This window comes from Cryptomeria japonica, chromosome 8 (genome assembly GCF_030272615.1).
Source record: "Cryptomeria japonica chromosome 8, Sugi_1.0, whole genome shotgun sequence".
NCBI lineage: Eukaryota > Viridiplantae > Streptophyta > Pinopsida > Cupressales > Cupressaceae > Cryptomeria > Cryptomeria japonica.
In genome coordinates, this window is record NC_081412.1 from 223,342,936 (window position 1) to 223,361,156 (window position 18,221).

Sequence of the window (18,221 nt, forward strand, 5' to 3'; positions counted from 1 at the left end):
TTTATTTTATTTTTTGTTTTCATTCACCCTCTAGGAGTAGCCATGGTGAATATTGTTATGACGAGATAACAACTTTATTGAATAAAATCTGTGATGAGACTTTGCTGACTTTCTTTGATTGCAGCTGTATGTACCTGTCATGAGATGATGAAATGAAGATCCTTCTCTTGCTAAGAGGGAGCGTTGAAGTTATAGCTGCGATAGAGATCTAAGATGATATCAATTCTCCTCTCCAACGTCTCTTATTTAATTCGTGGCTTGTTATCGTTTTCTATCTTGCATCACTTTGATTGCTGTCGGTGACTCTTCCTCTCCATCGTGGAGTCTCTTCACTTCTATTCGATTCTTTATATTCATCGTTTTTCTTTTCGTGGGACTTCTTCTTCTTCCTTAGCAGATGAATAGTTAGATGGCTGTCTTCTCATTTTGACTCGTAGCAAGTTGAGAATAATGTGTATGAAGTCTGTCAGATCAGTAATATTGTATGTTTTCTGTGTTCAAAGTTTTCAGACTTATGAAGGTTTATAGAATGTATATGAGATGTATCATTTGACTTCATTGTCATGATTGTTTTGTAGTGAATCAAGCTTATCTTATTGTGATTGATAGTAATCTGAAACTATCAACAGTTGTATTCATTTTTCAGAGATATAATAAAGTTCATTTTTGAGTGGGCTGGGTTTTTCACCCTTAGGTGGAGGGTTTTCCTAGGATAAATTCTTGTGTTTGTGTTGTTCATAAGTTTAGTTTTCTGCTATCTATTTATTTTGGTTCAAATTTAACAATAGTCCTGGATTCATTCAAAATATGTAATGATTGAAATCACTTTGTGACGCTTTAATGAAGGTTTCACTGAAGACAATACCTCTAAGAATACACAAGTAAACTAGGTTCTACACATGCATTCAAAGAAACAACATAATTTGTAGAATATTAAATGAGTTTGCTTAGAAATTTATGGTAGACTTGAACATTTCCTTTATTACTATTGTAACATTGTAAATTGCATATCGTTTACAATTTCATGCTATGTTTTGCACATGTTTTGGACGTAGTGTTTGATCTGGTGCAGGTAGGCTCAGTCCGGGTCAAGATTGGCAACATACCCCATAGTCAATTGACCTTTGTGTAGCCTAATTGGGTTGGACACTAGCACCTGGCACTAGTGTCCTTCCAAATTGATTGAAAATTCAAATGTTTGAATGTCAGTGTCAGACCCATCATTTGGTTGGATCAATTGTATTTTTGCATTGTGTTTGTTGGAGTTCCTGCATAAATGTTTTTGTGTGTATTCATTATTTGTTTTGATTAAGTTTCTTAGTGTGTTTGCTATAATATGGGGATAATGCTTGGTATTGAGAGAACTTTTCATATCGAGTTCTACTTACCTCGTTGACTTGAAAATTTGTTTTCTACATGCTTTAGGTGCTTTTTATGTGTTTTGCATGTTTTCTATTTGTTTTCGTGTCTTCCATGTGTTTTGCAAGCATTCTATGCATCTTGCATGTTTTCAATTTATGTTTGCTTCTTGCTTGCATTGTGTAATGTATGTTTGATAAGTGCCTTAGCCTCGATTGCTCTATATTTAACCATGTGTGTGGGTTTAGGCTCATACCCTCGCTAAAGTGGGGGCTAAATGTAATGCCATAAATTGTATACCCTTTGCAATTTCATGCTATGTTTAGCACTCATTTTGGAGGTAGTGTTTGATTCGGTGCAAACAGGTTCAATTTAGGTCTTGATTGGTAGCATTGGTCTCACCCCCTAGTGCCTTGACTGTTGTGCAGCTTCATTGGGTTGGACACTAGTGCCTCTCCCAATTTGGCGCTAAATTCAAATGTTTGAATGTTAGTGTTTGGCCCTTAACAGTTGTATTCTTGTGTTGGCCTCTCCCTGGATAATTGTTAACAAAAAGGTATTACTTGCATGTAAAAGTGACTCCCTCTCTCATTTGAAAGCCTAGTTTCCTATTCGATCAACCTAACTTTCCAAGCACTCTAATGATTAAACAATCAAAGTTAATTGAGTTGAGAAGTCTGAGGATACTATCAAGCAGGTTGTTAGCTACAATTGAAGTAATTTTATTTCCTATTGTTATCATGTTGTGATGAACTAACACTTGTAGGATCTCATCAACATCTTGTGTGTTATCCAAGTTAGGGCTTCACATATGAGGTAATCATTGTCATTTCAGCATTATTATTATTTTTTCACATTTTCTCCCTCAAAAGCACACACTTTTTCATTTATCACTGCTACTGTGGAGGTGGGAACACCAACATAGGGTTTGATAGAGGCAAGCCCCTATACAATACAACTATTCCCCCCTCTTTTCTCTTTTCGTGTGTGCAATCTCACATATGAAGATTGACGATGAATGCAAGATATAGGAAGATTGAGCAAACAAGGACAAACACTTCCAGATTTCAAACAATGGAAAATGATTGGACACTAGAGCTAGGGGCTAGTATCCTCTCAACTTTGCTCCACCTTTTGAGGACTACCTCCTGAGAACCTCTTGACACCATTCCAAACACTGGCTTCCACAACCACTTGGTCCAAAACCCCAACACCTAGTGCCCCCGTTTGACACAGTTTCCCCCTGTATTTAGTCACAAACTTTGCTTAGCATTTCATTCCCAGATTTGGGGCTTTCTTATGCACTTCTGTTTTGCATGTCTCATATTCAGTTAAACTTGTTCATAATTGCTTCCTTTAACCTAATTCGTTACTTACCATCAAACCAATCCCTAATCACAACAACAATTATAATGCCCCCTTTGGGGACATTCCTATATTTTGCCCTAAAATTACAATTCCAACTAAAAACAAGAAATCTAATATAGAATAGCATAAATTTACCAATTGAAAAGCCATTTAACAAGATTAATCCCGTTTTAGGTCTTGCACACAATATTAGTGACTTGGACATTGACATTAAATTATAAATCAAGATACATCTAATTTGTCTAATCATTAGTATACATCATAAAATCATATAATATTCTCATATTAAGATCTAATCAAGGCATTAGCCATTTCCATGTGGATTCCCATGATAACCTCATTAGGAATTTGTTGAAACGTGTGCAAACTGCAATCTCAAGGTTAGTTGCCCCTGTTCCACGAGAGCGTGGAAGGTGGGCTGCCCTTCCATCCCTCAATTCATCTTGGAGGCTGGCTGCCCTCTTTGATAAAGCCTAGGAGCACTAATTAGCCTTCCAACCCATGAGGCGTAACCCTCGATGGGTGGCGTGCTTGATAAAAGTTTGAAGATTACCTCCCTCCACCAAGCTCGGGAGCACACATATGCCTCTTGGCCCACAAGGCTTAACCCCCTATGGGTGGCATACTTGATGGCGGGTATGTCGGGTTTACACCTCTTGTGAACTTAAAAGGTTGATTGATCTTCTTGTTTTGTAATCCATTTCTCTAAATTCCAAATAGATTAATAAATGAATTCCTTATCATATATAATAAATAGAAACAGTTTGATTACTTACAAAGATCTTTAATTGCTACCAATATTGCTATAGCGTGGATATATAAATATGCCTATAAATCTATTATGCTTATAGATTGATCTACTTGCTGCTATAATATAATTATTTTTTGCTCTTACACAGTTCTGATCCTTAATTCTTCTCTTACTTATCTTCTTGATCATTCGATCAATCTGCCTATTGTAGTTGAATGGTTGATATTTGTATGAATGATTGATTGATTGAATAAATTCCTTGGATCGTATGATATGACGTATTGGTGAGTGATGATTAAGTGATTGTTGATTAGAGATTGATGAGTGATGATGTAATGAATGCTGGTTTGATATATTGGTAAATGAGGATTAAATGAATACTAATTTGATAGAATGATTTGCTGATTGATTGTTTGCTTGATTTGATAATTGATGATTACTTTTGTGGATTCATGAGTGATGATTGATAAGTGATTCTTGAATGCTTGGAATGATTTCTCTTTGATACTTTATTGGTAAAAGGGTTATCACCTTTTATAAGAATTGAGTCACCACCTTCCTTTGCTGCCTTTTGAGAATAATAAATTATTTTCCAAATTGATCTCCCTTGGATTTCTTCCTCAAATTAAATCTTCTCCCCTTTATATCCTCCAATTTGAGGAGAATTCACACCTCTTCATCATGTCTTCCTTTTGGCAAGAGTCATAACCTTTCACAATTACCACCTTGTGAAATTGTACAACCCTTCATAATTTCTGCCCTTTGATAGAGTCACTTCCTTATTTACTTCCCATTCCTTTTCTTCTTCCATTAGTCCTTCCTTGATTTACATGATCCATTCTTTTTTCCTTACTCCATATCCTCCATTAAAATGAAGTTCTCTTCGCGCTTTTATATCTCATGTTTGAGGGAGTCAACTTTTCTTTTCATGCCTTTTGACCATTCATTAAACTTAATTAAATTTAATTATATTATATTATATTTTTACTATTATATTTTAATCTTATTATTATTTATTATTAAATCCAGAAAAGAGGACATTACACCAATTGCCACAATAAATATATTAGGTGCAAATCTAGTATTGTTTGGCTCTCCCTAGAGGGTTGAAGTCAAACCCAGTCACAACTATTCTAAATGAAGTGTGTGTGGTAAAGGAATTGATTCTAGGTTAATGCACATGTTAGCCTAGGATCACTTTTCCTACATTTCAACTGTGAAGAGATGCCATTCAAAATTTTTGCAAGGCTTTTATAGTCATTTGGTTGGCCAACTAATCACAAATTTATCTAGAAATGAACACAATGCTAATGGACACACTCACTTAAGGTTGTTTCCACACTTAAAAATCGTTCTCCAGAGGTTACAATAAGTTCATTACAAATTTAAGACATGTCTACATCATCAAAATGCTAAAAAAGAAAAAATGTGATTTCCCTTTATTGGAGTTGAAACCATAGCTCTTGGAAGTGCATTCTTCTTAGTTCTTTTCCAAAATGATATATGCATTTTCTTTAATAATGAATATCAAGGTTTTTAAACCCTAGCTTAGGTTGTGCCAAAGTGGGAAATGTGCAAGCTTGTAAGCAAATCTTTAATATCCACAACCTCAAGCACTTGTAGGGGATGCCCATACCTCTCCATCATGTTCTACATCATTTTGGTGCCTTTAATTTGCCACATTCATGTCCTTATGTAGCCACAAAGTATGGGGAGCCATCTTCTTTCAATTTGTAACAATTTTGGTCATTAATGGAATCCATGAAAGGTGGGGGAGTAGGGGGAAAGAGCGTGTTGAGACTTGGCATGAAATTTTGGCTATTTTGGTGTGTGGCGGGAGTTTGGGCTTGAGAGCGTCGTTGGAACTAGATGGGGTTTTGGGTGTCAAGAAGAACTTGGAACTACAAACATACAATGGGGGTTTCTGGTTCCAGGAGGAACTCAAAATTTGGAAGGTGCAATCGGGGTTTTGGATTACAGAAGGAACTTGGAACCTTGGACGTGCAATGTGGGTTTTGGGTTTTTGGATGAACTTAGATTTGGATGTGTAATGGGGGTTTTGGGTTCTAGGAGGAGTTTGGAACTTTGGACATGGTTCCAAGATGCCAAGTCTTGTCAGGGTTCCTGAGTCCCACCAAAGTGAAGGTCCTTGGCACACCTTGGATTTTAAAGATGAATATTTTGAAACTTAAGCTAAATTATGATCTTCCAACTACCATAAACCCAAGACCTTGCATAATTTCACCTTTGTTGTGGGGATGTGGGGGCTTGGGGGAACTAGGTAACCAGGGATAAGCTCCAATCATCTAAGGAGAGGCCTTAACACTGGGCATTGACCACAAAGTACTCGATTAACAAATTTGATTAGTAGATTTTTAAACAAGACTTTTGCGAATGAATGCTTTAGACAACATATCAACATAGGGGACCCAACTATAGATTTCTTAGATTGGTTATCAATTGTGGGTGAGATAGGGTCAAATGCATAAAATAGGGGCAAGGAGACGAGAGAAAACTGCAAATATTGAGGCATGCAAATTTGGGCACCAATAGACTCATTATGGAGGGGGGTGTTAGATTTTGGGTCAAACCTTTTGGGTGCCATATTCTCCCAAGGTCTCTTGTTTGGGGTTAGTTATTTATTAGATGCTTTGTACTTTGTTGGATTTTATGTTGCCAGAATCTCTTGAGACATAGTTGATGATTAGAATTGAAGAGTGATACTCTATTATTGTATTGTAAATTTGTAACCATGGTGATGTCATTTATGGAAATAAATCGAGTTCTCCTTTGTTGGGCTTTTTCCCTGAAACAGTTTTCTGAGGGTACATATTCTGTCATTTGTGATTTTATTTGTTGTATGTTGTTTCTTCTGTGATTATCTTTTTGAAATTATTTAGATTCTAGCTTATTTGCATTTGTCTCCTCTCAAGATTAAGTAGAATGTTGTTTAGTTTCATTTGGCTACCATTCACTTCTATGACATATACAACAAAAGTGTAATATTTTAGTGGTAGGCTATTTATATGCAGATTGAGGAGCATGTTCGATTAAATGTCCCATCAAGTTGTGTGGTCACACCCCTTGGTAGTGACTAATATGGTTTAATGGGGATTACTTATATATATAATACTAGATATTGAAATAATGTGAGTATAATTTTTATCCATTGATATCCCTTTTTGTAAGAATCTATCTTCTCTGCAATTTGTTGGAACCATTTTTAATTCCTTGATAAATCCATCACAATCGTTAAACCATAAGAGCACATACTAAAAGTCTCCAAACAATATATCATGATTCACCACTACATAGATCTTGGAAAGAACTTTGCATTGCATCAAAATCAGGATCAAATGATTCCATATGACAAAGTTAATCCTCGTCAAAGTTTGAAATGTCAAGCAGGCAATATTCTCTAAACAAATAATTCAAAATTAGAGTTTTGCTGAGAAATATTTGATTGTGCGAAGTGTGCTTCATTTCCTTTCTGTATGCCAATTGTGCATGGCGGTCTTACTTTGTTGACGTTCAAACATTTGTGGGGAATATTCAGCCTTATTGGCTTTCAATAATGTTAGTGGTATGGTTCCCCCATATTAGACAATCACAAGTTGGCATATGGGATCATAGGAAATTACCACCTCTCATCCATGCAAACCATTGAACATTTACTAGATGCCAAGTGTTTAGCAAGTTCCAGCGATCAAGAAGCTAGCACACACAAACTCTTGTGTAGGATAGTGGTACTTTGGGGTTTTGACATGATTCACATCACTCTCCTCTTCTCATGCATCACTCGTTTGCTCTATTGCTTTTGGCAACGATACACAACATTCATCTAATCAGATTAAGGGCTTACCTACTTTGTTCTCACTCAATTCAATTATTGCTGCCAATTCCTTGATGTTTGATATTGAGTGAGTTGGTTAAAATTTCATTGTTCCCACTGACTCCAACTGTGTATGACCTGAACAAGCTTAATTAACCTGAACAGACAATCACCCCAGGATTAAAGACTTCAGGATGGGTCTTGTGTGTCTAAATGGAGGAATTTTTTGCTGGGAAAAATAGATTGCTCTCAAATTTAATGAGGAACAAAAAATGTGTATTGAATATCTAAAGTTTGGCTTTGAATTAGGAGTTGCTGTAGAAACTTTTATTCTTCTATTTGGGGAAATGCTTAGTCTAGAAGCCCAAAACAAGGACTTTGCTCTTTGAACAAGCACTCCACACCTCCAAATATTTGCAGTATTTACATTTCTACCACTAGACAAGTCCTTTTGAGTTAACAACCTAGCTAAAATACAATTTCCTCTCCATACATACAGCTCTGATGAAATACCCATGATTGCTCAACTTCTCGTGTGTTGCCACCAATGCCTTTGCATACGGAGTGCTTGCAAAGGGCCAAATCAAGCTTTGAAAACCCTATGCTCTATTACAATGTGAGAGTTAAGTGTAATTTTTCATGATTGACATAAATGAAACATTGACAAACATTCTAGAGATAACCCACAAAACACAGATGATTTGGCATGCATTTCCTGAAGGAAACCCATAACACAATATGTGTATTAGGGAAGAGAGTTGACAATTCTATAAAATGCTCAAGTATTTATTAGTAAATCCATTCATAATAATTTGTAGGATGAGTTGACCTTTCATGGGCCACTTATGCTGACATTTGCACCAATAAATTATATTCACTGCCTGCTAAATTTTCTTATTCTATCACCTTTGTTGTTTACCTTCTATGTGCTTTGAATAATTCGTTAATTTGTTATATATTCTAATTTTTTGATGCACTGATTTAATTTATTAGAACTTTAAGGGATAACCCACTCCAATGTGCCCATGTTTTGGGGGTATGGGGTAATCTCCCGTTTTTGAAATAGGATTTAATAATAAATAATGATAAATAAAAATAAAAATAAAATATAATACAATTAAATTTTAATTAAGTTTAATGAATCGTCAAAAGGTATGAAATGAAGATTTGTAGCTCCCTCAAACGTGAGATATAAAAGGGAGATCATTTCATTTGAGAAGGACATCCATCCATTAATTAATAATCAATCAAAGAAGGAAGTGATCAATCAAATTGGGAATAAATAATTATGTTCAAAAGACAGCAATTAAGGATGAATAGTTGTGGCTCTTTCAAAGTGTAGAAATCATGAAAGGTTGTGACTCCCTCAAGAATAAGATATAAAAGGGAGATCATTTCCTTGGGAGGAGATCATCAAGCAAGGAAGGAAGAAAGAATGAAGCATACGAATCCAGGAAGGATTAATGCAAGAAGAAAGGAATGGGAAAAAAATAAGAAGTGACTAGCAGCATTAATCAGGAAGTGACTATTGAGAAATATCAATCAGCATTAATTGAGCAAATTCATCAAACAATCAGTCTGACTTTGAGGAAGTGTCTTGTAGGAGTTGGAAGGACAGAAACCCTTTCAACTTCTGGCTAGGAGTTGGAAGGAATGGGGACCTTTTCATGCTTTGGAGCTAGGAGTTGGAAGGTACGATGACCCTTTTGTGCTCCTGACAAGTTAATTCCCAAAGAATTCAAGATTTGATTGATTTGGAGGATCATGTTTTGATTTGTTGATCTGATTATCATCTTGAATTTCTGATGTTTGATAAAGTTATTATCATTTTGAAGTAAGAATTATTGTTTTAGGACAAAAATCAGGAATGTCGTAGAAAGTTACACATTACAGTCCGTGCTGGGGAATCAGCACACAAATCTTGCACAAGTGCATCAGAGCCACCTTGAATGACAAGGTGAGGAGCAATGCAAATACTTACTAACAGGCATTTTTTTTGGCACCTCATAAGTAGGTTAGTTTTTCTCTACCTTTTATGTGCTGTACTTAAATAAATGGCAATTAATTATTTTTATTCATTAACATTTTCAAGTAGTTGAATATAAATTGTGCTTAAGGGGGGTCACATCTCATGAGAATTAAAATTGAAATAATCAAAATAATTTATGTTCGTCATTTTCTGATATGAAACATATACCATGAAGTTACATCTAATTTTTGCATATTACAAGTTTTATTAATTTGAACAAACTGGGTAAGATAAAACATGTGTGCATGCCAAATTTTGTTGTACCAATTAACTGTGTAATGGGATTTATCTTTGGAAGTCACTTGATCTGTTTCTTTGATTTTCTACTTGAACTTTGCCTGTTTTTCTAGTTTGATTGCTGCAAATAGTCTATATATCTCTTTATTGATCAGAGCTAAGAAATTATAGTAAAAGTTGTTCATTTATGCTTGCTTTAGATTTTATGAAGCCGTTGTGGAGCTTCCTTTGCAAAAAGCACGGGCTCTGGATCCTAATGAGGATGCATTTAATGAACAAATTGATCCAAATCGTCGACAAGCTGCTATTGTCCTCCGGGAACAGTGTTACGAGTTTGTGATGAATGCCCTTCGATCTTTGAAGGGTGAACCTGGACATACAAGAATACATACAGAGTTTGGATCTCCTGTCAGACATACTGCAAGCAGCTCCATACTTGACCAGGCTTCTCAAGAACGATATATACGTCAAATTGTTCAACTTAGTGTCCGGTGGCCCGATAGAGCATTTCATGAGTACTTATACCGAACAATGATTGAACTTGGCCTGGAGAATGAACTATTGGAACTAGCTGGTCCAGATCTTGTACCTTTCTTGCAGAATGCAAGTCGGGAGCAGTCCAAGGTATGGAAGTCTGGTTACAATGGTTAGAATGAGCATTAATAATGGAACCATGGTGATTTATAAAATTGTGTGCAGGCTGATAGTATAATTCTGTTTGTTTTAGGCTCCTTAATATTTTGGGATCTATAGGTCTTGATTAATAGGTTTTGTCATTGCCGTTCTTAATGAATTAGTCTTTTATGGAAAGTTTTTCTTATTTGCCTCTGTGTGATACGAATTACATATAAAATAGGCTCAAAATAATTCTTCAGGTATCAAGTAATTTTGGATCACCATAATTTATTTCTGCTTTGAAATTTTCATTTAGATCTCACTTTTGATTTGTTACTGGCAGTCTGGGAATTTAATGTTTAAGTCATCAATCACTTCCTCTCCATCAATTACTCACGGACATCCATCTGTGGTGGTTCCACAAGCCAAATACTTGGAACTTCTTGCTCGTTATTATGTACACAAAAGGCAACATGCACTTGCAGCACATGTATTCTTGAGGCTTGCAGAAAGGAGGCAAGCAGAAGGTGGCGAAATGTTGACATTGGACCAAAGGTTATCTTGTTTTGATGCTTATATCTTCCACAATCATCTCCTTTTGATAAATGAAGGAAAATAGGAAATGAGTGTATGGTGTTTATTTCGGCATCGAGTAAATAGTGTTGCTTCTGTAGTTCATAGTAGTAATACTAGGTAACTGTGATAATTCATTCCGTAAAAGCAGTTTTTGTTTTATTTTGGCAATAACATCCGTTACTGTTCAATGAATATATTGGAGTACTGGTGCAGATTTCATTATCTCAGTGATGCTGTGTTACAAGCAAGGAGTGCTAGTGGAACTGGTACTTCAGGAAGCATTATGACAGATTATTCTGACAATGGATTGTTGGAACTTCTTGAAGGAAAACTTGCTGTATTGCGTTTCCAAATGAAAGTCAAAGAAGAATTAGAACAACTAGCATCTAGAAATGACACTATCATGGGAACAGATGATTCGTCACCTTCAGGAGATCCATTTCCTCCAAGGAACACCGCTACTGAAGATCATCTTGCACAGTCTGCAAGGGAAAAGGCTGCAGATATATCATTAGAGTTAAAGAGTATTACACAACTCTATAATGATTATGCTGTTCCTTTTGAACTTTGGGAGGTACTGTTCATTCTTTCATCTGCTGTTAAATTTGTTTGAACTGTAGCTCTTTGCACATGGAAAGGAGGTTTGATCTTCTCTTCTTCATAATTGTAAAGTTTATCTGCTCTCTACAACTCTTCCAATTTTGTTTTTCATTAATTTTCCAGTTATCTCATGCTTTCGTCTGTGGAAGTTTGATTGTTTCACGGTATGTACATGCTTACCTAATTGTAGTGAGACCTGGACTTGGCTATACCGAATTGCCAAGTGGACTCTTGCTTGGCTTGGACATGCTGATGTCTGTTTTATCATCTACCAAACATTAGGATAGGATACCCGAAGGTATTCTATCCTCTCCTGAAAAGTCACTATTGATTCCAAGGTCTATATGTGCGAACAAGCGACTTTAGTGGAATAGCTTCTTGGGTAGTGTATGCTGAAATTTTCAATGGAGACTTACGTTTGACAAGTATTCTTGAACTGCTGGACTTAGATGGATATAGCAATTTAGGCTCTTCTTTCTTTTTGGGGGGAATTTTCTGGGATTTAGACTTTCAAAAGAAAGGGAAAAAGGGATAGGGTTTAGGAAGGCTAATCTAATCCTACGAACTCTGGAGACAATATCGACTGGGTGCTCTCGAGAAACCAAACCTTGCTTCGCCACACTAGGGACAACTACACAAGGCCGGTGCAATCTTCAATGGGTTGTGCTTATGATCGAGATGTTGGGATGCACAGGGGATGGGCTCAGACTAACTTTGCACGATAGAATGGAAATCATCCATTTACCAAAAGTATGAGCGGAGATACACCGTCAATTGATACTTATCAAATCCTTCATTCAAATTAACAACAATGAAAGCAAATCTAGATTAATATTAACTAAGTGTTGAGGCAATTGAAACCATGCAAATCATTCAAATAATAGAGATTACAAAGCAACGCACATGCAATATATTATCTGGAAATGACCTTAAGCAACAATACATCAAAAACCTCACCCTCTTCAAATGAGAGGAGGTAGCCTTATATAGTTTTCAAAAATAAACGAATGGCCGAGATCAAACAGTGATCAAGGGCCCAGATTGAAGGCTACAAACCCTAATTAGGGTTTCCCAAAACTAACTACCCTTGACCAATTACATTTGGGACACTTGTCCTTCTTGCTAAAATAAATCTTTAATGAAAATAGAAGGTTGTTGCATTGTGAAGTGTGCCCTTCTAGAAGCTTCTGGATAAGTCAGGTTCATCGAACCTAGACATGTTGACTTGGAGCGATTTGATTGGTTGGAAAATGACGAGGCGCCACCTCAACGTGTTGGATGTCTTTCTTGAATTCTCCAATTTGTGTCAAGAAATAGTCTAAGTATGGAAATTTGATTCCTTGTCGCCATTTGATTCTGCTTGGGAGCTTTTCTTTTTTTAATTCCTTCAGGAGATGAAACTCTTCAAGAAGTTGGAAGTTTATCTAACTTTTCCATATTTTCACCAAGTCTGAGAACTTTTCTTTCTTGATGCCTTGAGATTCTTTCAAGTGCCTCGAATTTGGAGAAGAAATCTCTTCGCGAAGTATTTCTCATACTTAGCCAAATTTTGACCCTCTCTATGCTTGGACGAACCTTGCTCGTGGTCTCGTTTTCAATTTTGAAATTGGCTCGAAACTCCATTTGTGTTTTCTGTGATGATCCTGCCTTCAGTTGCCAATTTATGTTGCGTGGGAGGAGGGTTAAAAAGCTCTGGGTAACCCCTTTGCAAATATGAAATGATGTGATCAAGCTGTTAAGGCATTCGCTGTGATCATGTCCTTCTTCTCGATACCCTGACATGCCTTCAACATTTCCCATACTTAGCCAAATTTTGGCTATCTTAACCCTCGGATGAACCTTGCCTTTGAACTCCAATTGCGATCTCTATGATGATCCCGCTTCTATTTCCTCTTTGAAGTATGTCCTTACTAGGCTCTTCCTCTGAAGTTTGGAGGCTCCCTTCCTTAGCTTGTCCAGCCAGGAATGATTAACGATGGCATCGTGCTCCTCCAAGTGGTCCTGATACAGACTGTCTGCTTCGTCCTTAGCCTTATACACTGTGTTGTGATACTCCGGGATCCTGAAGGCCTCTCTGATGGCCTCATCATTGATGTTCGCCAGTATCCTCCCATTAGGTGCAATGATGTCCTCCTTCTCGTGGGGTTGTAATGCTTGGCACACTCAACCACTAGTTCATTACACTACATGGTGGGAAGGAAGCCAGCAGCATGTACAATACTACTCATCATCATCTTTCGCGCAATGATGGTAGGCACAAGGTTGTCCAGACCAAACATTCGCTTCTTGAACTCCCTCAAATTGATGTGTCCGCGGTTGGTGTCGTCTACGTTCTTCCATTTTGAAGTCATCCTTGACTCTGGAGGAGCATCTTTATCTACCTGGAACTTCATGGTGTCTAAGACCTGCAGATGAATGATGAAAACTTTAAGTTCAAAAATTTTTGCAAAATTTCGAAAAAAATAACAGGGCCGCGAAATGGCTAAGTGTTGGAAAATTTTCCATTTTTCACTCTCATACTTAGCCACAAAAATTGAATTTTCACGTCCAGACCCTCAGCCTTGAGGCCGGTTGAAGTCACCATCAAGTGTTAAAACTTTCAAAAAATTTCATACTTAACCAAAAAATTTTATTTTTTTTTCAAAAAAATTTGAAAAAATATTTCTCAAGTTCTTGAAAATATGCAGAAAAATTCATAAATCTGTGTTATGAATCTGATTTCACCTTCGAATGTGCAGAAACAGGGCTAGAAATCTTCTCGAAAATATTCAGAAATTTTCAGCGAAGGTTAAATAATCTTCTCACGCCTTGATTGTCCTCCAAAAATCCACGAAAAATCTGGTCTAAAACGATTATCCAGCTTCCAAAAATGTCAAAATCCTTGTCCAGATCATCTTCGGACTTAACTTTTACCAAGCTTTCCTTAGTAATTTCGAAGTTGTTGATGTAATAATGAAGTAAAAAATGAAGTATTTGTAAGCAAGGTTAAATTCTCAAGTAGAAACCTTTAAAAAAGTACTTCTAATTTCATCTCCAATTCTTTCGGAAAGTTTTTGGTCATGTTTCCAATTTTGAAAATATCTTCCAAAAGTTTCTATTTTGGTTTATAAGTTTGAAATATTAATTAATCCTCCAATATTCTTCTCTGGAAACTTTCTATTTTGGTTGAGGTTGGAAAATATCTGACAATCCATGAATTTCCCTTTTTAGAAACATTCCATTTTGACTTTCAAGTTCGAAATCCTTGTTAATCTTCCAATATTCCATTTTGAAAAACTTTCTATTTTGGTCTTTGAATTCGAAATTTTAGATAAGTTTTTTATGACATCATATTGATTGTGTTTGACTTTTCAATGTCCTGGTGAAATTTTTAAATTTTGAATTTCCCAATTTTCTTGAATTTTGGCGCACTTTTGGATATTTTCCAAGGTATGGCGGACTTTAGCTAGAGCTCCTCCTTGGCCTCCATTATGGTGAAAATTTGGCTAAGGCATTGGGGCGGACTTTGACCCTTGTTCCCACATGACCTCCATCAAAGTGGGGCGGACTTTAGGCTTAGCTCCACCATGGTCTCTTCAAACATGGCGAACTTGGGAGTGAGCTCCTACATGACCTCCATCTTGGGCGGACTTTGGTGGTCTCTCATCTTGGGCTGACTTTGGTGGTGTCCCCAACTTGGGCGGACTTCTATCATCTCTCCCACCTTGGGCGGACTTTGGAGACACCTCCTCATGGCTCTCTAACTTATGGCAGAGTTTAGACTTGGCTTCTCATCACTTGGCATGCTTGGGTGGACTTTAGGCTACACCCCTATGCACCCTACACATACATGGCGAACTTTGGAGTGTTGGCCACCATGGCCTCTTCAACCTATGGCGGACTTTGGAGTTGCTCCATGCAAGGCAGACTTTAGGCAACACTCCCACCTTGAGCGGACTTTGGAGTTGCTCCATGCAAGGCAGACTTTAGGCAACACTCCCACCTTGAGCGGACTTTGGAGACACCTCCTAGGGCGGACTTTAGGCATCCCTCCTCTTGGGCGGACTTCAAGCATCTCTCCCATCTTGGCGGAGTTTTGGTCTACCTCCCGACATGGCGGACTTTTAGACATCTCCAACATGGGCGAACTTGTAGACCTTTGCTCTTCAAGGCGGACTTTTGGAGGCTCTCAAGAGGGCAGACTATATATGAAATATAACATTTAAGTATAATATACTTTAAGTTATATTTCATATATATTGTTAGGATGTTTGAGAGGGGCCCCCGGCTCAATTAGTGATTGAAAAGATTGGTTGCTCTGGGATCCGCTCACTACTTCTCGAGATTGACCTGCAATAATGCCGACTGCGAGCTTCTTATTCCCACCCAACCCAAACTTCTCCAGCCAAGTGCGTTTGTTGGGAGATAACACTGCTGCCTATTGGAAGTAATATATCTCATTAAGGATGGTTTCGGGCCTCTAGGACTAATAATGCAAAATCTAGTTTTTGGAGGATTCTCCAATTTTCCAGACTTGGTCAAATTTCAGGATTAGGATGACATTCCAGACTTAGCCAAATTTCAGGACATTTGAGGATTTGGATGATTTTTTGAGCTGATTATCCTTTGCAGGTGCCATGACCCCCTAAAATATAGGAACTTAGCTTTTTGGGTCAAAATTTGAAAATTTTGGATCGCGGTCGAAGCAGGTCAGTGGTACAAGCGTAAACCCTAGGTTTGCATCCCGAAAAAGCAAAAAGCCTAAGATCTAGGGATTTAGCTTTTTTAGATCAAAACTTGGAATTTTCGAGTTCCGGTCGAAGCTGGTCAGTGGTACAAGTGTAAACCCTAGGTTTGCATCCCGAAAAAGCAAAAAGCCTAAAATCTAGGGATTTAGCTTTTTTAGGTCAAAACTTGGAATTTTCGAGTTCGGTCAAAGCTAGTTAGTGGTACAAGTGTAAACCCTAGGTTTGCATCCCGAAAAAGCAAAAAGAAGACATCCCTAAAAAATAGGAAAAACTTTCTAAAAATAGCCATACCGGGGATCGGGCTGAAAATGCCAAAAACGAAACTTCCTAAAAAATAGGAAAAAGCAAAAAGCAAACTTTTTAAAAATAGAAAGTTGTCCAAATTCGTCCAAATCAATTGCAATCTTCGTCCTTTGGCCTCTCTAAGCACTCTGGTGGTGTTCACACTTCGGAATCACATAACTTGCAAAAACTAACTTTCAATCGTCAGGGCCTGAAATGCTCTGAACTGGACAAGGCTTGGTGAAACTGCAGCAAAAGGTCATAGGACACTAACAAAACCCTAGAAAGCAGGAAAAGAGAGGGTCCCCATTTGCAATGGGGCGCTGTGTGAAAAAGGTCACAACAGGACATAGAACTAGGAGCCAACAAAAAATTTAGGAAATTGAGGGAAAAAAAGCGGTTAGAAGATTTCACAAAACAATTTGTTTCTGTTTTACATTCCAAAAGGATTTAGCTTTATTTTCAAATGTGGACAAATTCATTTTGACATATGTATTAAATATTGTACCATATTGCACAGATAGAAAATAGCATTTATGTTAAAAAGTTTAAAAACTAGTGTATAAAATCCATACCCAATGGATTATTATATTCATTCAACTGAAACCATACTCTTAACCTTGAATATGTCATGGAGTAGCTGCAGGTGTATTTACTAATTTGACAGATACTTCTCTGCCTGTGACTTTTCTGCATAGAACTAGGTGAGTCTTGCTATAAATGTTGGCAGTAGAGAGTTGTTGACCAATCTGATGACAGATTAATCTTTTCCATCTGAATAGTTGTGATATTGGATACCTTCAAATGCTTGTGGTGGGGTAGACACTCATCCACCCTCGAGTCATTTTATTGCCTTGATTGGAAAGTACATATTGGAATATACTCTGATTGCACACAAGAATTACTGAAAATGGTTCCATGATAACTTCTGAACTATGATTGGAGTGGATTTTTTGCTTTCACTGCATCCAGCCTTGTGTTAATCTAAACAGCCTGAAATCTGAGTGTTTCATTGTGGATAAACTTGAAATCATAAAACAGTGTTCCTGGATTATATTTCACCACTCTCTGAATCTTTCCAATGACTTGCCGGTTAAGTACAAGACATCTGGTCTAGTTCTATCAGAAAAGTCAAACTGCCATTTAGTTTAGAGTATGGGCATCCCTTTGTAGGTCTGTGTGTTCACTAATTTAGAGTTCATATTTGTTTCATTTGGGTAAGGTATTGGTTTATAACTTCTTTACAAACTGCCTTAGAATTTCCAACTTGGCGACCATTCCACGAATCACCACAATGTCCATTGCAAGTAGTGAGGTGATTGTTCATAGTGTGCCTACAAATTAAAATAAATTCCAGATTTGGGGCCCTTGTAGAAGATTAGGAATTGTGAGAATTCTATAATTTTCATCCAAATATAAATACATTTTCTATGATTATGGATTCCACTGAGCTGTTGGCTGGGAATAGATTCCTCAAACTAGCTTGATGTTCAAAGCAAGATTTTACTTTTGCCAACATCTGATACCAGCATTGTTTTCCTCTTTAGGAGAGCAAACTTTGTCCCAAGCAATGAGAAGAATTTTTCTCCTATCATTACAACCATGCTGTAGAAACTTTTTCATGATCGTTTCCTATTTCTTACTAATGTTAAAGGGAGACTTAGAGCAAACAAGATTTATAGACAAAGCTATAGGACAGTCTTGATCAATAAAATTCTTCCAGCCTATTGGTAAACAAATTTGCCACTACAAATGTCAATGTGATTCACACAACGGGCAGTGACAAATGTTCTGACAGTTGGATAAGTTGTTATCGGACTAACAACTTTCCTTTGTGTTTGAGAG

At 37.1% G+C, this 18,221-nt stretch overlaps 1 protein-coding gene across 1 annotated transcript in view; it reads left to right on the top strand.

Annotated features, from left to right (window-relative positions):
• LOC131027603 (nuclear pore complex protein NUP155) overlaps nt 1-18,221 on the top strand; it is a 114,576-nt gene that overhangs the window by 67,563 nt on the left and 28,792 nt on the right. Inside the window, exons 9-11 of the mRNA XM_057957672.2 lie at nt 9,777-10,200; nt 10,535-10,746; nt 10,981-11,341. Coding sequence (XP_057813655.2) covers nt 9,777-10,200; nt 10,535-10,746; nt 10,981-11,341 — 997 coding nt within the window. The remainder of the gene's footprint in view (nt 1-9,776; nt 10,201-10,534; nt 10,747-10,980; nt 11,342-18,221) is intronic.